This window comes from Gymnoscopelus braueri (genome assembly GCF_963280865.1).
Source record: "Gymnoscopelus braueri genome assembly, chromosome: 1".
Lineage (NCBI taxonomy): Eukaryota > Metazoa > Chordata > Actinopteri > Myctophiformes > Myctophidae > Gymnoscopelus > Gymnoscopelus braueri.
Window position 1 is genome coordinate 28820207 of NC_137603.1, and position 23737 is coordinate 28843943.

General features: G+C 43.8%; 1 protein-coding gene across 1 annotated transcript in view; it reads right to left on the bottom strand.

The window, feature by feature from the left end:
* The window catches only part of pmfbp1 (polyamine modulated factor 1 binding protein 1), a 190411-nt gene that overhangs the window by 39181 nt on the left and 127493 nt on the right, over positions 1–23737 (bottom strand). The window contains exons 10-15 of the mRNA XM_080432673.1: positions 14722–14868; positions 13310–13414; positions 7668–7898; positions 5053–5196; positions 3569–3715; positions 3048–3131 (exon numbers count right to left, since the gene is read on the bottom strand). Of these exons, the coding sequence (XP_080288799.1) occupies positions 3048–3131; positions 3569–3715; positions 5053–5196; positions 7668–7898; positions 13310–13414; positions 14722–14868 (858 nt within the window). The remainder of the gene's footprint in view (positions 1–3047; positions 3132–3568; positions 3716–5052; positions 5197–7667; positions 7899–13309; positions 13415–14721; positions 14869–23737) is intronic.

Below are 23737 nucleotides of genomic sequence, written 5' to 3' on the forward strand. Positions count from 1 at the left end.
AAATAACCTGGAGGCTTTAAAGAGTTAGAAAATGAGATGAGATGTTAGTCCCACTACGACAGTACAACATATGGATGGGTTGAACCATGGATTGGATATTCACAATCAATGAGTGTCGAGACAATTAAACACTACAGTACAAATAAAAAAGCACTACTTTTTGCTTGACCGGGTCTAATCTCACAAACTGATGTACCAATCAGCATTGAAGTTCTTGTACGCATTATTTTTCACATATTGTGTAGATGTTTTCAACTATTTAACTTATATTTTATATAATGGAAGTGAAGGGCTGTCGGAACAGGCTGAAACCTGCCAATATTTAAGATATTGTAACTGTAATTTTCAGGCCGCTATGAAGCCTTCAAATCTTGTTTAAAGTGGTCTCCATACTGTATATGGGCATGTTACGTTTGTGATGCCCACTGTCCACCTTCCACCGGCCACCATCAAGGCTATTTCCGAAAGAAGAAGAAGAAAGAAGTATGAGCCTGGCCCAACTAATGGTTCCAAAGTCTCAGCTTGTCACCAAGGCCAGGTGACGGGATTTCGTGCAGAGTGCAGACCTCTCATTTGTGGAACTCCCTGCTTATGCAGGCAGGAAAACTCAGTGTCCTCTTTCATTAAACCCTCTTCTTAAAACTCACTTACAGTATATCGTACATCTATATCGTACATCTCTTAATTGATGCTAATTGCTACCTTTATTTTTTTGAATTTATTGAGTGAGTTTCAGAAATATGGATATCTAACTGAGGATACTGAGGCTTTGTGTACTGGGTGAGGCCATGATGAGGCATCTATGCCCAAATACGGAGTTCCAGGTCAGCCGTACCCAAATATGGAGTCCATTATATCAGGTTATATACCGTAAGGTTTTGAGCAACTATGGTGAGCTACAGTACTGTAAACAAACTTGGTTTACGACGTGAAAGCCTTTTTAACAGTGAGGTCTAAATAAATAATGCTTATAAATGCTTAACATATGTATGATATCAGCTACAGCTCAACGCTGACGTTGATTACTGTTGCTATAGTAACAAGTTTAAGCTTTCTGTCTGGTGCCTTGTTCTACCAGCAGCAAACATGAAGAGAGAATGCGGGGAGCATTAACTAGGGTTGCCTAGTCCTGTTTTCACTGTAAACGTCAGATCCGGGGACCCCAGTGGTCCAAATGGACCATCATGGGACTGTGCAAATGAAACCAAATGGACCCGCTCTCAGAGTTAAATAAACACTGAGGATTGGGGTCCCAGATAAAAAAAATTATCAATTGGGGGTCCGTGGCCTAATTCATATTTAAAGGTTCAGAATCACTGGTGTATGTCATTTGCACAGCATAGCTTCTCATTGTCCTCTTTCTGAACTGAAATGGGTCAGGTGAAATGGTGGTGAAAAGGCTAGCTAAAGTCCTATTGTGTAACATTAATTTTAGTAGTCTTTTTTGGCGACACCTATTGGTAGCTCCGTGTCATTACAGACTATACACAAATCCACGGAGCGCTGCCCTGCGCGCAACCATTGCTGCTGTGTCAGACTGTCAGTCAGCTGCAGTCACTGACTGCCCACGTTACTCTTTTACCTGTTTTTTTTTACTAACTTTTACTAACACTAACTTCACAAAAATGTACAGAAAATCGGGAAGAACCACCTACATCAGGTGCCAGTAGGCTAGTTTATGGCTGCTCTGCTAACGTCAACAGACGGACAGAACCGCAGCAGCAGCTGACTGACACTGCAGCAATGGTGGCGCCACCTAGAGGGCAGCGCTCCGTGGATTAGTGTATACGGAGGGAGTGCTCCAAAATGAATGCTGCCAGGTCCTAGAGCCTGAGGATGTTTTGGAATGTAAGAATAAGTTGTCAGAAACAGTAACTCATTCACTGCCAAGGACGACTTTTACGACTTTTTTCCCCAAAAGCCTACACTGCCACGGACGATTTTGACGACTTTTATTTTGTTGTGTGTTTTCACTAGATGGCGCTGTTCCGCAGCCTATGAGCTACCATTTCAGGCTCAGACACAGAGAGATCTTTGAGATCACGTGATCACAATATTTACTCCTCCATCCACTTCCTGGCTAGCGTATTTGGGGAAACGGCTGTGTCTTGCTTTCCTTTTTTCCCCCTGTATTTTTGACGAGACATGCTATTTTCAACGGCCTATAACAAGCGAATGGGGGGTCGTGATGACATTTTATTTTTCTCACGGAAGCACAGTGAAACCCCCGTGATTACAAACCATCAGAGGATCGATCATACTGGAGATAAATATTCTGTGACTACTTGAAAAGGTAAGAAAATCGGCAAAAGCTGCACGCAGACAGAAATAAGTGAAAGAGTTAACAGTAAAATTCATAAATACATACATTTCGGGGGCAGGCAATTCTTAATTGAAAATAGTGTTAAATAGTGCTTACAGAAGTTATCAAAATACATTTCTGTGGAATGGTTATAGTGAAAAATATACCTGTGAAACATTATATAACAAATAACTGTTGTTTAAAGATGGGGTGCCATGATATTTTTCAACCTTAAAACCTGATCATAAGGTATTATTATTATGTAAGGATTTTTTTCAAAAAAAAAAAAAGTGTACAGTAAGTGTAAAATGTTGTTTTTATGTGGACACGCCTCCAGTTCATTAAGTATACCTGGTTCTCACCTTAGCACCTCCTCCACCACCTTAGCACCACCCACCTGTCCTAGTCCCTCCTCCTCCTCATGCCCACACCTGTTGTGTTATGATAATGAGGGGGAGGGTATGGCATTGTGATGTCACAATGCCCCTGTTTCTCTATTGGCACTTTTGACCCTCAAGGTTTCAGCCTCCAGGAAGAAACTCCAAATAGTCAGAGAAGACATAAAACACCATAAAAACACCACCGGGGGGCTTAATGAAGTTCTATCAACCTCATAGACACATGAAAAACAGAAAAAGTGCAAAACCATGGCACCACCTCTTTAATTGAAAAAGTGACACAGTATACTTTAAGGTCATAGTTACAACTACAATGCACCGTAAACTGAGTGAGTAAAATGTCTAACCTGTTCCTGAACCAATTTCAGCTGTTCCTGGGCAGTCCTCAGTTCCATGGTCAGTCTCAGCACCGTCTCATCTCTGATGGCAACCTGCACACCCCCAAAAGTGAGCACAGGCTGAACATGAAAAGCTGCTGTATTAAATGAAATGCTACAGAAACTACAAACAAACCACACAGAGCATTAGGGGTGCAACAGTTAATCAAAAAGTATCGATAACATAACAAAATAATCAATAATCGATTGATTACCCAAAAGATGGGCAAACAATTCCTCTTTTGAGTTTATAGGGACACATCTTCAAAGAATTTCAAAAACTTTCAAAAACAGTGAAAAAATATCAATATCATTATTAAAACATTTTTAAATCGTGTCGATTCTTCTATACTGTATACTGTAAGAAGAAAAAAACAAAACAGTTGCTCAATTATTCGATTAACCTACATGAGCAAGATTAAGTTGCTTATTGGTTCTAAATATAGGTTTCAATATATTTTGGTTTAATTGCCCAGCCCTGGCCTGCGTACCTCCTGCTGCACCGTCCTGTGTTTCTCAGTGAGCTGGAGCAGCTCCTGGCACAGGCCCTGGCTCTGGGAGGCCAGCCTCTCCTTCTCCTCTTTCACCTCCTGCAGCTCCCCTCGCAGCCTGCTCACCACCGCCTCCTCCTGGTTCAGCTACAGGCACGTGGCACAAGGACTGTGAGACGCAACTTCATCCTGGGTTTAATAATCTAGCCTGGCATGACCAGACTAATATCACTGCGTAGATATTAGTCTGGAATCTCTGTGTGGAACCTGCATTTCCGAGGGGCAAATACAAAAATGCCTCTGGTGATAAACCCGCCCCATATTTGCATACTGGGCCCTGATTGGTCCCTCACTTGAGAGGGGCCAGACCTGATCTGCCGAGGGCATTATTTTTTTGCAATGGCAGATTCGTCTGGGACCAGGCTAATACTAATCATAATAATATGGACCCCACTCCATTAGGGTATTTTTGTTTTCGTCACATACATTTGTACCTACGTGAAATTTGTCCTCTGCATTTAACCCATTGCAGCTGGGCGCTACAGGGGCAGCGCCCATGGAGCAGTTAGGGGTTAAGTCTCGTCCCTCCCGTTTTGTATGCGAGAACTTCTGGGAACTCAGATTAGGGGTTAAGTGTCTTGCTCAGGGACACTTTGGTTTGACACATAGATTTTCTGTTTCCCAGATGGCCTCTCTACCCATTCAACTATGGCCACTTAAAATCTGTTAATTCACTCTGGATTTGACTGTGTAGACAGATATACTTTAATGTGAACAAATAGAACTTCATTCTATAGTTGAATCATCAGGTCTCACTGTTATCCATGAGGCTTCATATTTTCTAAAAGGCCTCCACAGGGAAGGGAAATGAGAAATCACTATATTGTGTAGCTATGCGTTGCCAGTGCATAGCAGGCAGAATGGACGGGTTTTTTGTTTACAAAAATTACTGGGTTTGTGCACATTCAGGTGGCAAAACTGCCGTGACTGAACCACGCACAACTGGTTACACTCTAATCAGCTGTGAAAGTCAGCTAGAGCAGTGAGCTGCAGTGTGTATGATCACGAATCCACCTTAACCCATTAAAACCGAGAAAGCTTCTGTAATGTTTAATGTTGGCTATTCAAAAAAAGCAGATATACAAGCTCACAGTGTGTCACTTCACTGTGAGCTTGTACATCTGCTATTTTTGTAATTTTTAAAAACAACTTGAAAGTGTTAATAATTAATAGTTTTGAATTATTAAACGATGATATAATAATTGTTTTCTTTTCTTCTTTGGAAATGTTTGCTGTGACTAACTCTGTACATGGCTTAAGACCAAAATGAACTATTAATTCAAAACTTTACTTCCATATGCTTTTTTTTACTGAAAACTTCTAAATCAATCATCCACTGGTATAGGTCACTGTCTAGTTCAACATGTCCATTGCACCTTTAAAATGTGAGAAAACCTGATTAAAGACGCTTTGTGTGGATTTACCTGTCTCTCCCACTCTCTTTTGCAAGACCTGAGCTCTGTAGCTGAGAGGGAGGAGGACAGCTGTTGGTGTAGAAGGCGCTGGTCTTCCTCTTGGTGCTGAAGCTTTTCTCTGACGGCCCCAAGCGCCTCCTCTCGCTGGGAAAGCTGCAGGGTTTAAAAAATGCTCTCTTATACAAGAACCAGTAATGCTACACAGAGTACGTTGAACAACAACACTTATTGTTCTTTAATGGCCACACTAATGTGCCAAATATATAACAGGATGATTCACTGGCCGTAGGAATCAGCAATCCTAGAAATGACAATGATTTCTTCTCCAGCAATGGAGAGGTTGTTAGCTAGAGTGCAATCCCAGAATGGAATCCGTGATAATAACCAATTAAAGGGAGGAGCAAGGCAGTTGTGGATTGAAAAGACGCACAGGAAAGAGGTGTTTGTTCAGCTTCCTGTTCATAATCAAAATCTGTACTATATCCACTCAGCAATTTCTGTGCGTTTTAGGGAAATAGGTGATATTTTAGGATCCCTGCCTCTTTGTATTTTCCATTTCAGACCAAATTGGATAATGAGGGCTTACACAGAACAATTTCTGCTGCTGTTATTCATTCGCTGTGAAATTGTTGCCAATTACACAAATAATCTGAGGGGGGAAAAAGCGGTTCTCCTGTGTTTTAGCTAGGAAAAAAAAGAAGTGTTTTATTTTATCAATCTCCAAAGATAGATATAGAGTTGGTGTGACAAGGATATGACAATTAACAACAAAGGGATACAGAATCCTGGTAGGGGAATGGTGGCTCATTGTGAGACCGTAGTACAGGTGAGATTACACTGAATTCAAAGCTAGACTAAAACCAACTCAACGCTAAACACACCTCCAATATACTCTTGTTAATACTGAACCCATGGGCTCATTCGATAACAAACTCATTCATTTTGAGTCACATGGAGATATCAGTGTGGGCATTATGAGGAGGTGATGCTGAGAGATGATTTGAATGGTTATGATAATGTTATTAGAAAGGAAAAAAAGACAAACACAACAAGCACAGAGAGAAAGCTGCCCTTTGTGCTCCATGTGGCTTATTTTCCACAGAGCTCATTAAGGGATACTGTTAACATGCCTCCTAAGCACAAAATGTTAATTAAAAACATGGGGCTAATATGCATTTTAACGCCATGCTTTTGAACGCGGTACAAACTCATTTCCCATGCGGGTGTGCTGATTACAGTCTGATGTGGCCCTGGAGTTAATTAGAGTCGTGTGATGTGATGATGAGGTGACCACTCTGAAATCTGCCATCATCCCCCCCCTAACACACGGCAACATCTCCCTCAGTGAGACCTTCTTTAACCACGTGAACCCCAGTGTTTCTATACTTGGCATGTCACAATAGGTAACATCTTGAATGTAATTACGAAATACTTTGAGTGTTCATATAATATGAACTTTATAAATGATGTATCTAAGTTAAAACAACATGAAGGAAGGATAGGCACAAATAAGCTTTGAGCTTCAGCCTATGCCTTTTTGATCAATCAACATGAACCATTGGCTTACAGTGGGGTATGTTTGGTGTAATTGTTGATGTGGATCAAAATAAACTAAACTAAACTAACATTTAGTGAAAATAGCCAATCGACAAGATTGTAGATCGGCTATTTTAACTCATTCACTGCCATTGGACGACTTTGACGATTTGTTTTCCCAAAGGCCCAGACTGCCAAGGACGACTATAACAACTTTTGGATAAAAAAAAAAAGTTTTATTCTTTTTTGCCCACGGGACCAGGAGATAACGTGATCCAAAGATTATCTGCTCCATTCACTTCCTGGTTAAAGTATTTGGGAAATATTCTGTATCTCGGCTCCTGTGTTTTACTATGTATTTTTGGCAAGATATTTTCAACTCAGTATAACAAACGAACGGGAGGTTCTTTATTTCCCCGCAGAAGCACAGTGAAACCCTCCGTGATTAGCAACCATCAGGGGATCGATCATACTGGAGATAAATATTCTGTGACTACTTGAAAAGGTAGGAAAATCGCTGGCAGTGGGCAAACGCAGCCAGAAATAAGTCTGGCAGTGAATGAGTTAAGGAGGGGGCCAAGTACAGAACCCTGGGGGACCCGAGTAAACTCAGGGGGTCCCCAGCAACATTTGTTAATACAGCATCACAATCATTTTAGACACTTTATCCCTCGATACGTTGGATATTCAAAAATAGCAGATCTATATATAACTAGAAAAGGTGCTCCTCGGAGCACTGCCAGAGCCCTAGTGGTTGAAATCTGAATGGCCGGACTTCGCATGACGTGTGTGCAGAGGAAAAGAGGGACAGACAGAGGAAAAGAGGGACAGACAGAGGAAAAGAGGGACAGACCGACAAAGCCTCATGTAGGCCGACCCTCTGGGTCTGGTAAAAATACAAATAAATAGCAGACTGCCCCCCCCCCCCCCCCCCCGCCCATCTCATCCCACTGCTGCCCTGGACTGTGTTCTGTGCAGAGCCTCCACCCGATGACTCGCAATGCGACAAGTTGTGAGCTTGTAGATCTGTTATTGTCGGCGCACGACACCGGAGCACAAACATGTATATACTGTAAATGGGGCATTACCCTGTCCTGCAGCTCCCCCAGGATGCACTGCAGCGCCTGGTTGTGGTCCGCCAGCCGTCGGCTCCTGTCTTCCTGCAGCTGCAGGCCGCTCAGGGCCGTGTCTCTGGCCCCCTGCAGCTCCTCTAGCTCAGCCTCCTTCAGCCTCAGGCCCTCTGATGCTGCGACACAGCGCCGGCTCTCCTCCCTAAGCCCCCGTTCAGCGCGCTCGGCCCGGGCCGCCCACTCCTCGCCCTGCCTCGTCAGCACAGCACACAGAGGGCCGGGGTGGGGGTGGGGGGGGGGGGTCGGGGTGAACGTGTGAGTTACATCAGTAGAGTAACAGTCGATGGCATTATTCATCGCTCGGTCAGTTACAGTGTGACATCAATCAATAATGTCATTAGTCAGTCTGCCTGTTACACAGAGTACCAGTTAATAACGGCCATTCATATTCATATCATTCAGTGCAAGGAAAATACACACATACACACACAAACACACACACACACACAAATAGTAAAATCCAGACACAGACATAAAGACACAGGCATTGATTCGACATTGATGTGTGAAGCTTACATTGCAAGACTGGTGGAAGACAGATCTTGCGATGGACTAATATGCCCAGACAAGCCCCCCCCCATAGCCCCCCACGTCACATCTTACTCCCTGGACATTAAAACAACATGTCTATAACAGCCCTAATGAGTTTTCACTAAAACACTCTCAAAGAGAGGCTATTTTTTTATGATCTGACAAACTCACACGGTGACAGGATCAGCACATAAAAGTCCACGCGAATGAAATGAACGAGTGTTCGGCAGGCGTGAAAATATACTGCGGCGCACACCTCCACAGACCCATCTATTAATCAACCTGTCTGCACTTTGTTTTGAGAGTAATCTCGCCCCCAACCACCGGAGAAGCACTCAGCAGTAAGTGGCGCTTGGCTGTGCTTTGAAGGCCGTGGTTTATTGCCGTCCCAAAGCACAGCAAGGCTGCGTTGTAAAAACACATCATCTGGGCGCTCAACACTTGCCCGGGGTTATTCACCTCACACACCGATCTAGCACTGGGCCCCCGAAACGCCACCTGAACTACCACTGCCTGGCCTCTGCTCCCATCTAACACTCTAGACCTGTTGGTACTCGACCTTTTTCAATTCAAGGAACCCCGATTAAAATGTGATATCGTCGCTGTAGGACAGAAACCTCAAATCAACTTTTTATGTTTTTTTTATGTCACTTAATGCCCTACTTCGTTACAAGTGTCAAGCCAAAGTAGAGACAAACTAAGTTTCCACAAGATATGCATCAGGCCACGGACCTCATTTGATACCATTTTTATCTCTGGGACCCCAATCTACACACATTAAATTCCTCTGTGTTATCTAACTCTGAGTGTACAAAATGGAACCAAATGGGTTTCCGTTTGTTCACTGTCAGAGTTACAGACTCATAAGGGGTCCATTTGGTTACAAACAATTAATCATTTAGCTGAGGACCCTCTGGAACCCCCTCAAGGACCCCTGAGGATCCCCGGACCCGATGTTGAGAACCACTGCTCTAGACACTGTGTATATCTCAACTTCACCTCTAACACAGACCTTCTAGGCCTTCTTCTCCATTAAGCTATTACTGGACCTGAGCTACCCTTCATTAACTTGACTGCCAATGACAAGATTTCTCGTCATATTTTGCCAAGGCTCACACTGCCAATGATGAGAATGACGCGATTTTGTGTTTTCAGAGGTTTTACGCTAGATGGCACTATTCGTTCATTTCATTCTCAGTCACACACAGATCCAGGAGATCACGTGATTGCAAGATCTCATCCACCATTCACTTCCTTGTTATTCAATTTGGAAAAACGCCTTTTTCTCACCTCTCTGGATTTCCTCTGCATTTTTGACGAGACATGCTATATTCAACAGCCTATAACTAGCGAACATGGGGTCGTTTTTTTCGCGGAAGCACAGAGAAACCCTCCGTGTTTAGCAACGATCGGGAGATCGATTATACTGGAGATAAATATTCTGTGACTAGTTGAAAAGGTAAGGAAAACGGCTTAGCATACCTCCAAAAAGTTAGCGACACCCACAGTCACAATACCAGAGGGAGCGTTAACAACAATTTGGTACCACCCACCCATAAAACAAACATGGGCAAATTCTCCTTCTACAGCACTGCCACCCAGGATTGGAATAGTCTAACTCCATCCCTCAAAAAATGCAGTTCGCTGGGCTCATTTAAAAGAGCCTTAAAAAATCACCTTTCAGGAGGCCAAAGGAGGAGGTAGTACCATTTTCCCGTTAGACAGCAGACCCTCCCCCCCCCCTGTTCTTGTACATATATTTTTTCCCCCCTCTTTTTTTTTTTTTTTGCTGTTTATTTTGTAATGATATTTGAACTGTGGTGCCACTATATATGCCTATGAATTGAATACCAAGGCCCTCATTGGAAACAAGTCCGCAAGGACTTTTATGAACGGACCTGTTAGACAAAGTATTTTAAATGTAACTGTGCTGTTTTAAATTTTTTGCCTAATAAAATATTCAATCAATCAAAAGCAAACAATGTTTTATTTCTGGCAGTCAAAGAGTTAATCTCTTAAACCCGATATAATTTGTTGTATGACGATTAGAGAAAATAGCCGATCTTCAAGCTAGATCTACTACTTTCACTTTTTTTTTTTTTTAACTCTTTGACAAGCACAAAACAGGGACACCAGGATGATGACGTGTAGTAGCACTGCGAAGCATTGTGAGCTTGCACTGCAGATCTGCCATTTTCGGTGCGAGACACCAGCAAGTATGAATCAAGTATAAATCTCCGTATCTGTCTGTCTGTGACCCTTTTATGCCCATGTATGGAGATCCCTAATGTCATCAATGCGTCATCATAGTACTGACTTCATATGGCACTTTTCGACTACAAGAACTAAGCAAACGGTGCCGTGCAACGTATTTCACGGGTTCTAGATTTGTTTCCATACACTCCATTTTAAATAACGTTATCAGAACCTGCTTTGGAACCCTTTCAGGAGGTAGTACTACTAACCCAGTAACCCTGAGTTACTCAGAACTCATACATAGCCGACCTTAGCGACCTACAAGCTCACAACTTGTAGGTTGACTTTTCGCTAGTTTGGAAACATTTTTAAATTGTAGTTTATATATATTAATAAGGTTTTATATATATATATATATATACACACACACACTTCGCTTCGCGGCCCTCACATCTAGGCCCGATCAGCTGCATCACAGCTACGTTGCACCGGTGATCCAACTGATATGGCCATATATGGAGATGCGCAGTAGGGTGGGGTCCTAGCGACGAAGAACAAAGGTGCTACGGCCAAAGATAAAGTTGCTGCGGCCAAAAAGAAGGAACGCTGCTGTGGCTAAAAAGTTAAAATGTAGTTTTATATTAATTGTACAATATGTAAGTACATTGAAGGCGGGGAAAGAAGCCTAAATATTAGCCAGAGCACTGATCAACAGTAATTTAAGGAATCTCTGTCTGTGTGTCTATCTGTCCCGTGAATGTCTTCCCTGGCATAGCTCGGACGGCGTCGAACCGTTCTGTCCCAAACTTGGCGTGTGTGACCCACATGACCCGAAGTGTGTGGAGGATGGGACCAACAGTTTTGGAGTAGCTGTAGGAATGAATGAAGGAATGAAGGGGTCGCTATGGAGACCCCGATGAAGAAGCAGTATAAATGGAACGACTTGCATCGTTCCCAACATGCATGGCCCCAAATAGTCCACAGCCCTCCTCTGAGTCACAGAGTGAGTAGACTGACATAGTGCCATCTTACTTATAATGAGCATTAGTGAGGCCCAACTATAGGACGATACTGTACTGTAGGTTGAAATGGGTGAAGTGGTCCTTTCAATTAGAAACTTCAATCAAATCTAGGTTTTTCAAATTGTCCTTTTTTACGAAATATGAGTAGAGTCAAAACATTGGTAATCGGTGGTCTAGGTCTACGACTCTCCAAAATCTGGATCAGACCCAAAGATCTGCCTTTGGTCGGGCTCTACATATTATGGCTCATTTATCCTTCATGTCACTTCCTTCATGGCGAATGACGCAGTTGTGTCATGAAGTATAAATTAGGGTTTACAGTAATAATGTCACAACCATAAGGCCTCACAGGAGGCCTGGGCTTAACATTAGCACCCACACACTTCTCTAAAAGGTGACATAATAGGCCAGGCTATTTCGGTCGACTGAATCTGAGCAAACTGCAAAAACAAGTGAATCTCATCGGAAAACTACGGGAAATACTGATCTGGCCCGGCAACTGAAATGAACCACTTTGAACCTATGGCTATTCTTTTATTAAGAGTCAAACTCTCAAACTCAAAAGCACAGTATGCTTTTGAGTATGTGTGGGTGGCATCATGTATGAAGTGGTAACTGCTCTTAAATGGGTGACTTCTCCATCCACATGAAAGGAGACAGATTTGACTTCAGCTGTCTTTAAACACTGAGAGATTGCATTTGAATGCAACATTCCATCAAGGACCCAAAGATTGAATGTTCCTTCCCCCTGCGCCTAAGAAGAAAGGAGCCGCTGACCCGAGTATTAAAGGTAGCATACAGTATGTGGCATAGATGCACCGAATCTAAAAGAGAATGTCTTTTTTTTTTTAGCCCTCAAAAGCAGGAGGTCAGTGGTGTCAAGGCATGGAGTCCCACGTGCACTCCTAGTCTTTTGTAGGTCCTGTCTTTGAGCTCAATGAAAAGAAGAGATGAACAGTCAAGGAAGTCAATAACGGGGCATGTGCAGCACTTGTATACCCTTTATTCTTTACTTGAACAATTATTGAATGTATACAGTTTATATATACAGTAGGCCTATATATCGTCACCGTCGGGAGGAAACCTTGTATGTAAAAAAACGTCACTTTTCAGGAAATTTAAAAAAAGAACCAGTGTTGCAATGGCTCCAATGTAATCACACCGCTTTTGTTAATACTTTTCATTGGTAATATATTTAATAAAACCCACAGACAGTCTTGGTGTTACTATTTTGCGCATGTCATTAGGACTCAAGGGAGTGTAGTGCCCTCCGTCGATTCGTTCGGATAGGTGGTTGTCCAGAACCGCCAATCTATCTCATATGTCCATATATAGGCATATATTGAGATCCAGTTGTCCAGAACCGCCGAATCCAAACGATATGCCCAGGGCATGCCCATATATGGGCTTAATGACATCAGGGATCTCCATATATGGGCATAAAAGGAACAGGGACAGACAGATACAGAGATCTCCATATATGGGCACAAAAGGGACACAGACCGACGTGTACAACGGGTACATTGACAACAGGTACAAGAGGTATTGCATAACCAGGTGGGGCATGCATTCCCAATTTGCACCGTTCCCCGACTTGCATTGTTCCCGAGTAGGTCGGTGCCCAAGGTCTAGTTAAAAAAAATATCCCTATGCGACATGTTCTAAATTGGCTACATCTTAGCAAAAGTAGCATCTTTGCTACTTTTGCATGATACTGTCATCATACAACACAGTATAAAATGGGGCATTCATGTGTGAAAAAAACATAAACAATCATGAAATATGGAGATACAAGTTTTCTGCCTGACAGCGACAATATGTGAATGTCAACAGGTATAGTAGTGGACTGACCTTTCTTTGCATCTCTTGTCTCTCACTCTCCAGCAGTGCTTCCAGTCTGTCAAGCTCCACCTGTAGCTCACAGAGATGCTCTTCTCTTTGTCCGTAGGCCTCCTCCTGATCAACGGACACACGCGCACACACACACACACACACACACACACACACACACACACACACACACACACACACACACACACACACACACACACACACACACACACACACACACACACACACACACACACACACACACACACACACACACACACACACACACACACACACACACACACACACACACACACACACGAGAGAGAGAGGGAGGTGAGGCACACAGGGGATTGAAGCTGTCTGTTTTTAAAGGTGTCAGCTCACCTTTCTTTTGCATAATGCATATCACACCTCAGAAATGATCCATTAGCACGTTGCACCATAAGAGTCTCTAAATAAGCTGACAGAACACTGACACAGCACGCACACACACAATCGCACGCACGCGCACACACACACACACACACACACACACACACACACACACACGCAATCTTCTGCTTTTACAGCTAAATGAGAGGCATAGATTGTCCCCATGGAGCAGACTAAAGCGTGGCTGCAATCAAAACCACTTTGAATGGACAGACTCAAACCCTGTACTCTGAACTGCCTTCAGAGAAAGACCGAAGAAGGAAGTATGAGACAGAAAGAGAGAGAGAGAGAGAGAGAGAGGGCAGGAGGGAGAAAAACAGTAAAAGATGATAGCGGGGGACCACCGAGAGGCCACTCCCCCATCCCCCCCTCCCCCACACATCCAGACACTGATTTATAATTTTAATATCTCTAATTTCCACAGCAGCACCCATTTTCCAAATGTCATTTTCCAATTTATGTCAAACCGTGTGACCATTTTTCTTAATACAGCTTATGACAAGCACTGTGGTGAGGCGGATATGCAATTCAGATTGAGTGTTTTACAGGCGCGGCAGCAGACACACTGGGGTGTTTGTGTGTTTATCTTTATCAGTGCTCGCTCGATATTTTGGAGAGGGGGGGGGGGGGGGCTGGGAATGTTGTACTCGGGATAGGGTCTAGGGGGGTGGGCTGGCTGGGGTTCGGGGAGATTGGATTCACAGCACAAAAAATGCCTTCAGGGACAAAAGCCATAATTCTGCCATAAATCTAATAATTATAGTTATCATAATAAGAATTATGAGTGGTAATGATAATGTATTAAAATATGCATTAACATTAAGAGCTTGAAATGGAATGTGGGTTGGTTCCATGGTCATTACATGAATATTGATGTTAATTAAAATGGGTCCTCCCCCTTTTTATGTACCACTCAGTCTTCAGGCAAATGGCGAGAGTTGGATACCATGAGAGGAGCCGGGTGAGAGGAGCAGAGTATTATATATGTGCAGCTTTACCCTGCAGGTGGCGCTCTGGGGCTCCTCTGTGGTGCACTTTAGTTGGCTCTGCAGGGCAGCGTTGTGCATGGCCACATCCCTCTCTCTCCCATCAAGCTCAGACAGAGCCTTTTGTGTCCGTTGCAGCTCAGCCTCTCTGTCCTGAAGCTAGAGGACATAAAACGAAACAGCAGAGCAGACAAGTCATATAAACAGGTGATCTGGTGACAGGAGGGGGAACAAACAGAAGAGTAATATTATTATATGTTGCATCCTGATCACATCAACAGCAACAGACTGCTAGCATAACTGACGCTGGCTGGGGGTGGTGATGATTTAGGAGCATGGACTTTGGCGCTGAGCGCCTGCTCTAGCCCCTCCGGGGCCCAGACGCGGACGGTCCCGCAACACAGCCAGCCAGGAGGTAGATACCTTCATCACTGCCGGTCCATTCATCAGTTGGCCACTGAGAGAACTCAAAGAGCCAAACTGGCAGAGAACATGGCCCCTAATGGCCTCTAATGATCACTGAGATCTTAGCAAGTGGCGAGGCCTTCCCAGGTGGAGATGGTGTGGGGTAGAGCATGGTACAATGTAGCAGTGCTGAGGGTTATACGGCCAGTCTCGCCCAGCGCACCACCACAAGCCAGCCGCCTATCGACTCATTGAGCGGTGGCCCGCCAGCGCATGTTCCCTACTATCGAAAAAAGGGTAAAAATAACAGGAACAAGTTGTCGGAAATGAAATTTCAATTCATCCAGTCCCTTTATACACTGGTGCGGGAGCTTGCCGTCGAGAGGTGGGGGATCAATAGTGTTTAGACAGCAGAGCAGATTTTCTAAGCGCCGGATCAATAGGAAGGAGAGAGGAAAAAATACCCTGGCTTTTCTTTGGCTGTTGTAGTAAATACGAACAAATCAGTGGCCTTAGGCTAAATGGATTGACCAGCTGTTTCCGAGTTCTGTGTTGTAAATAAAGATCCATTCTTAGGTGTGTGACGGAGGCCCAAAGGGGAGAATGCCACTGCAAGTGCTGGGCCCGGCTGAGCTGGCTTGGACACACACTTCTCTGGGACAGGGTATCAGGGAATGCAGGGAACCATGGAAGTCGAGAGAACAGAGGAGAGTGGGGACTAGATGGAGGCTTGAGGCGTACAGGTCCCTGGATCATCTTAAGATAGAAACCATCAATAGAACACATTATAACGTAGGGATATAACGGCTGCTTGGCAGAATGCAGTACCTCATGTTGGAGATGGTTATTTTTGTACATTTATTCACTTGACCTTATCTACAGAAAATACTGAAAATATCACCACTAAGAGATGGATGTTTTTCTGTTTCTCATAAAGGAAGAATCCGATAAACAAACTAGATTCGCAATAGGTCAGAAAGATGACTTTTTTTGTCTAACTAAAGAAAAAAAAGGCGAAAAAAAGTCATTACATGAAGCCTAAGTCTGGTCGTTGACATATACGACTGTGGCAGGTCAAATATCGCCAACAATGTATCGGGCTAATCAGAGGGTAACATCATGACAGGATGACTGATCACCTGCTTGCTTTGCCTCACCTCTGGACTTATTAAAGAAAAACACCACAGGCCACGCTTCTCCAAAACTCATTGGTCAACCACACTGGAGCATGTGATGGGTGAAATTCATCACAGAACGCTCCTCAGTCCAAACAAAACACACGCCCGAGTCGCCTGACGACCAAACAATACAAGACCTCTGGTCATTGCTGATTGCCTCCGAACTCAGTGAGAAGAAGACACATTAAAAGGAGAGCAAGTGTGCAGAAGGATGGCTGTTGTCGCTCGCTGCAGGGCTGGTGAGGGTGTGCGGGTGCGGGGGGTCGGGGGGGGGGGGGGTTGAGTGCTATGGTTGGCTATGCTGTGCATAGAAATACTAAACAGGGGCAGAGTAAACCGATGCATGCAGCGCCAACCTCTCACTTCTCCAGCCTGGCTGCTGATAGGGAAAGGTCACCGCTGAAACCTTCTATAAAAGGTAGCTATACCTCTCTACTCTACAGTACTATACTGTACATGCTGCGCCCATCCATTATGCACTCTTTCTAACTGATTTGTAATTGGCCCCATTCTGCCACTCAGTCAGGGAGAGCGCCAGTGTCCTGCGAAGGCTCCATCCAGCATTGGCCTGAAAACCTGCAGCACAGGGTTTCACCAGTCCCACAGACTGGCGAAACACTGTCCATTACAGATACAATAGTGGATATGGACTCCCTACACACACCAGCAAGCAAGGATGTGTGTGTGTGTGTGTGTGTGTGTGTGTGTGTGTGTGTGTGTGTGTGTGTGTGTGTGTGTGTGTGTGTCTGTTTTGTAAGTTGTGCTTCCTGCGACAAAGGTCATATCAGAGTGAGCAGCAGAGGTTAGCATAACGATGCTATTCCTCACATCTCTGTTTCAACACATTTGGACACCGAGTCAGATTATCTAAAGAAGAAGTATTAAAATGTTGCCCAGCTATTTCCCTTCCTCCTTAGCACAAAAAAGAGCCCGTTTTAAGTGACAACTGCTTTCACAAACAGACAAAACACAAAGTCATTATTGGAATGGTCATTAAAAATTCATAATGTGGCTTTCTTGCTTTCCCGAAAACTCTAGTCTATTTTTGTTTTGTAATAGGATTGGATTCTCTTTTAAATATTAAAATTGTTCGTCTTGACGGATGACATGGCTTGGTATAAATGCAGTTTATTCTCCTATTCCTGGCGGCTGATCAAACCCCATTTACTCAGGCGGGTGATTGAATGAATGTCTGATCATTAAACCACATGTCTGCCTCTGGAAGAGGGGTGGTTGTTTACCTAATACATTTTTCTCTTTTGGTGCTCACCTCAATTTCAGATGCCATCAACCCCCACCCCACAACACCTACACGCACACCTACACACACACATAATCCTTTTGAAATGCAGTTTGAATGAAGTCAACATTTTTATTACAGTAGGTGTTAACCATTTAAATCCTACACTATAGTGAAATTGTGAAAATAGGTGATCTACAAGTTCACAACACGTCGCAGCCTTGTAGATCTGCTATTTTCACGGAGTGTTCACCTATTTTTGTCGAATGTTCTTCTATTTTCCACAAACGTTTTTATATTTTTTCCAAATGTTAATAGGGACACTAGGGTTCATGGTGATACACCAATTCTTAAATATTTTGGGTAAATGAAATGCATTAAGGAGGGTTGTATACGGTATACTGTAGGGTATGCTGTGAGGGTATTGTTTTTGTGATGTTAATGAATATACACACTGTGCCACTGTGGGCATCAGACACAATTTATTTTATCATTCAATGTTCAAGCGGCCGTCGTCCTTGAATCGTGACAGTCGTTAGGCTGTCAATGTCAATTTAATGAATCAGAAGATAGAAGATGAATTTGCATGGGAAGGTTCTTCTCAACCGTTCTTCTGATAACACAGCTCTTGACCAGGTCACACTCCTCTGAGCTCTACATCTCAGTGAGTGGTCATTAATGTGGTCAGGTCCCCGCAGACCCTCTGTGCTGCATTCTGGCCTTGGTAAGCTGTTTCCCCTCCCTGTCTTTGAGGTATTTGGGGTATTCTGAGGGGGAGACAAGGGCTATTGAGAGTGTTTATGTTCCTGGCTTGTACAGAGGCTTCTAATGCGTAACACAGGGCACTTCACTATTCAGACGCCCCAGGCTATTTTCTAAGTGGTCTTTACTTTGAAAACACAGGTGCCCTCCAGGGGTAGATGAGTAGTGGTTGTGTGCATGCGTGCGTGTGTGTGTGTGCGTGTGTGAGGGGGCAGCCGGATGGGAAGGTGGATGTGGGAGTAACACAGCTCTGAGGCCCATACAACGCACTGAATAATATATCCATACATCATCAGTCCGTGTCGGACTTTGATTCAGTGCGGTGGTCTCATAGAAACCACTGTGGTATTAGCTTTAATAATGCAAGCTGGGGTTAGGCGCTTACTCTTTTCTGATAAATATGGGCAAATCAATTAATTCCGCTGACATTCCCTCACACCACCACATACTGTATAAATTCAATATGGTGCTCTGCTTTCTTGTTTTTCTTCTCTTATGCAATGGAAGTCAGAATTCAGAAGTTTTTATATGAAACGGAGGGGGAAAAAATAAAAAACATACAAAATAAAAAAACTAAAGGCAAACAAAGCAAAAACAAGACTTTGAAAGATAGGTTATATGTCAATGGTGGAAATTAAATTATAATGAGGTTTCTTGGGCAGACACAAATTATTGCGTGAGAGGAGGTATCACAAATATTGATAATCATATTGGTTTGACAGGCATGTCAAAATAATGACCACTCAAGACATTCAAGATCAAGCAATAGAAACATGCAGCCTTTGCAAACATACAGTACACACATTCCAAACATTGTATAATAATGTCTGGTCAGAAACGCTAAACAAGGGCAATGAAAGAAAATCCCTATTTGTTAGGTAAACAAAGTTTGCGGTGAGCACTGATGGCCCAGCCTCTTGGCCATGTCCATGGTTCTAGATCAGTGGACTGCAGGTCTCAGCTGGTGCAGATGGCTGTGACCTTGGTAATGAGGAGCAGCTGGCCGACCAGTCATTAGGCCTAGCCCTCTCTAGCTCCAGGAAACATCGTTTATTTCCTTACACACAATTTATCTCTCCATCTTGATGTAAAGTCTCATAACAACTGTCCCACAGCCATTAATGACTACAGATATACAGCAAATGTCATTTCATAGCTGGTTCTATCAATATTTCTAAAAACAGAACATCAATAGTGGCATCATCTGAGCAGACACCAGATGTTTCCGGCAGTGTCACAGTCGTGTAGGTCTAATTAGGCTGAGCAGTTGAACTGAGAGGATATAAGGGGGAGAGAAGAGGGTGACCCAATTAAAACTAATGTAAATTCAACCTCACTCTAGTCTACAGTGTTGCTCACGTATGCAATGGGCAAGAGCCTGCAAGAGAAGGAACAAGCTATTAGTCCCTAAAAAGCCCTGTCCCCACATTAATATTCTAACCTAATGAAAGCTTTTCTACCTTTCTTCATTTCCTTACACTTGCCTGTCACTGTTCACTTCATAAATATTGTCTTATTATTATCATCATCATGATTATTATTATTTTTCTCCAGATATGCTGGAAAATTCAGAGGCAATTACCAAAATGACAGGTGAAATGGGAGCGCGCTGAAAAGAAATGAAGGGTTGCCATGGTGATGTAGCTGCAGAATCAGATTGTGTGTGTGTGTGTGTGTGTGTGTGTGTGTGTGTGTGTGTGTGTGTGTGTGTGTGTGTGTGTGTGTGTGTGTGTGTGTGTGTGTGTGTGTGTGTGTGTGTGTGTGTGTGTGTGTGTGTGGTCACATGACCCAGTCCTGGCTGAGCATCACAGAGCTACGCTTAGGCCCTGCAGACCAAAGGACACTTAACCTCAATAGCTGGCAGCAATCGTAGGCCCATCCAGTTGAATTTATTTGCTATTTCTGTCCACGGGTCAGTGTGGCTGTATGTCTGAGTCTGAGGCTCCACACAGGCTGTGGCCAAACCTTGGACATTCTCAACTGCTCTACATAACAATAAAACATTAGAACAATAAGTTATGATTATTAGCAAATAAGTAGTAGAATATAGTCGCTCATCCCCACATTTCATTTTATCTAAATGTTTTAATTAATGCCCTTTTTTCTATAACTATTTAACCAACAAAAAGTATTAATAGCTTTTGACTAAACAATAACTTTTTTTGGATCCAATGGATGCAATAACTTTTTTTGGATCCAATTGGATTCAATGGATATTGGAACACTGGTTCTTTTTCCAATTCCTGAGAAGTAACGGTTTTGTACATTCGCCTGACGCTGACAGCAATGATATATAATCTAAATTCAAAAATACATCTGACAGACAGTGGGGCTCGATCCAGAGGGCAGTGAAGGCAGTAAATCAGACAAAATAAGGTCAGTTGTAGAAAATACACCCGAGATAAAAAATGCTCGTATAGCAGAATAGCACACAGGTGTCCATATGGGCGCACACACACACACACACACACACCAGCGGCGGATTGGCCATTTGGCGTACCGGGCAAATGCCCGGTGGGCCGCTGGGCCAGTGGGCCAATGGGCCAAAAAATATATATATATATATTTATTTATTTTTCGCTCCCGTTTTAGGATTCTTACGGTCATTTCCGGGTCGCGTGGCCCAATTATTAGTTACATTAATGTTTGGGCTGGGATGCTTTCCATCAGGGGCCTCAGTGCGGCTGCAGAGTTCATGTGCAGGACTGGTCTGAAACAGTGAAACCCCCCCCCCGTTGACAAAACAACAGACCAAAATGCCAGGGCTGAATTTCGGTCCCAGTCCGGCCCTGACACACACACATTAATTGAATAACAAAGTAGAAGAAGGAGCAGCACACAATTATGGACCCGTATAGGTCCAGTTTTAGAGTTAAATGAACACTCCAGATTTTGCTATGCAGAATGACATACAGCAAAGGCAAGGGCAAGAGCCACCTGCCCAGGGTGCTGCTAGGAACTGCATTTTTGATCAGTGCAGGTCATAGAATAAATGTATGTGTTCCGTTCCATGTGCCATTAACAGAACACCTCTGTACCTCTGTGTGTGTGTGTGTGTGTGTGTGTGTGTGTGTGTGTGTGTGTGTGTGTGTGTGTGTGTGTGTGTGTGTGTGTGTGTGTGTGTGTGTGTGTGTGTGTGTGTGCGCCTCCATCTCCGAGGCCCCTTATTAAGAATACAATACCTTATGCACAGACAAGGATTAATATTTGAGCATGTGTAAAATGGAATTGGAAATGAAATGACTTGGATCAAAAGTTAATTATGAAACACCTTGCACAAATATATCTTTTTAGATTGCAGCCTGCTTGTGCGAGAGGGCGCCCACCCATTCTCACTGAGCCAGCCAATACCTGGAATAACGCAAATCTAACAAATGTATTGTAGTAAGACATAGTGGTCTTTTACTCTTTGTCTCAATCATCAGAGGACAAAGTCTACTTGAGGATGTACTTGAGAATGTGTGCAAATCAGCGTTATTCCTTATTTCTCTGACTGAAGAGGCTTGCACAATGAGCGTCTGCCTCTGAACACAATGACACTGAACGCAGACATTAAACTCAGTGACAGCCTAGTGGGAAAATACAATTACCCTTTACGGTCACATTTAGACCTTGTGGGAGTGCTTATTTTCAGCCTCTAATTACAACTGATTAGCAGCGATTGAAAAAGTGCAAAACACGACATAAGGCAAAGCAAAAGCACTGTCTGTTGTGACGGCGGAGTGGAAATTGTGGCTTAAAATTATACAAATAAATAAATAAGTTCAAACAAACGGAGGGGGGGGGGGAATCATCCCACTGAAGCAATTATGGATCTAATCAGACGTTTCTGCATGAAGGTACAGCTCTCCTATCTCGCTCCCATTTGCATCATAACACAGCGTGCAATATTAATTTCCGAGTTTACTGCTTATTGGAAGTGCAAAGTATGAAAAGCCATTAAGGCCGAAAATAGGAAAGCAATTTGCTGTCACATGGATTCGGCTCTATTAAAGAGAAAAATCTTGTTAACCATTTGGAATTAGAGTCATTTGGCAAAAGGCATTCTGCCGCACTCCACTAAAATAAGTAATTATGCTGCCCTTCTCTCCGTCCCTCTCTTTCCTTCATTTGCACAAGCAAAGTGGGGAACAGTGGATGTGGTGAGTGAGTGGATGCAAAGGTAATTAAAGTTGTTGGCTATCTGTTTGGTTAATGTAGGGGCCAGGCGAGAGCCTCCAGGCCAGAGCGAGATGAGGAACGCTTATCCATTGTTCTGTCTCTGTCTGCCAGGCCCTAGGCTAACTCTCTTCTGGTCCATGCATCACCCTTTCCTCTCCCAGTCTTATAAACCAGCTTACCCACCCTTGTCTTGAAACTAAGCAGGGCATTATCCATGTATAGACAAAAAGTTGGACAGTCCATTCCTCTGGGCTTATCTCACTTTTACTTGTGTTCGAACTCGGTCAAATCCCATTAGTAGCTCACTGTTGTAGTTACTGTGTAAGTCTGTTCTGAAGGATCATTGAGCTGTGGTGAATACTTACTGTCTTTTCCCCCCGCTCTCTTTCTTTTCCTGCAACTTTTGACTCGACTAAAACGTCTATATTCTAAACTTTGGTAGATATATCTGTTATGCACCAAAGATTAGAACACAGCCAGGGACATCATCATATCAGTCTCTGGCTTTGTGTCAGACCTCTATCAGATTGATCTGAGCTCAATCGTCTCCTCTCCTACCCCAGACTGGCCCTCTCATCGTCCTCCTCCTCCATCTCCATAGGAGAAAAAAAAAAGGCTTGACGATTTATGGGGTGGCATGTATGGCCTCTAAGGTGTTTTATAGTGGGACCTGCAGGGCCTATTTAGGAAGCGCTGCGTGCTCCGTCCTGACCACAGGTATTGATCGCCAGCAATGGCTGTGGCGTGGCTGACTAGTTAAAGCCCTGCGTGTGCCCTCGCAGGGAGATGAAAATGAGGCCTCTGTGTGTAATGATCTGTGTATGAGCAGGGAGAGGAGGCCGGGGAGACAGAGAGAGAGAGGAGGAGAAATTAAATCATCCCGTTGCTCTTTCAGGAGAGGCACTGCAGCTAGCCATGCTTGGTCGCTTAATGCGGGATCTGTTTTTGAGAGGAAAATTAAAAAGAGAGAGAGAGACAGAGGGAAAGGGAGAAGAGAGTGAGCGGGTGGGGTGGCGGGGGTGGAGGAGGAGAAGGAGGAGGAAAGAGAGATAAATGGCTGGATGTGGAGGCGGTAAATGAGAGGATCCTAATGCATAGAGCTGTGTGGTGGACGTCCCTAATGGGGTGGGCTGAGGCAGGCTGTCTGGGCAGCCTGACCACCACGCCGGTTTCTAGCTAGCCTTCCCCGCCCGCTCCACGCCAAGGGCCCCCTCGCACCACCAGCACACTGAGCACGCTCCACGCTAATTGGCAGAAAACGACGGCGCATAACAAGTCCTGA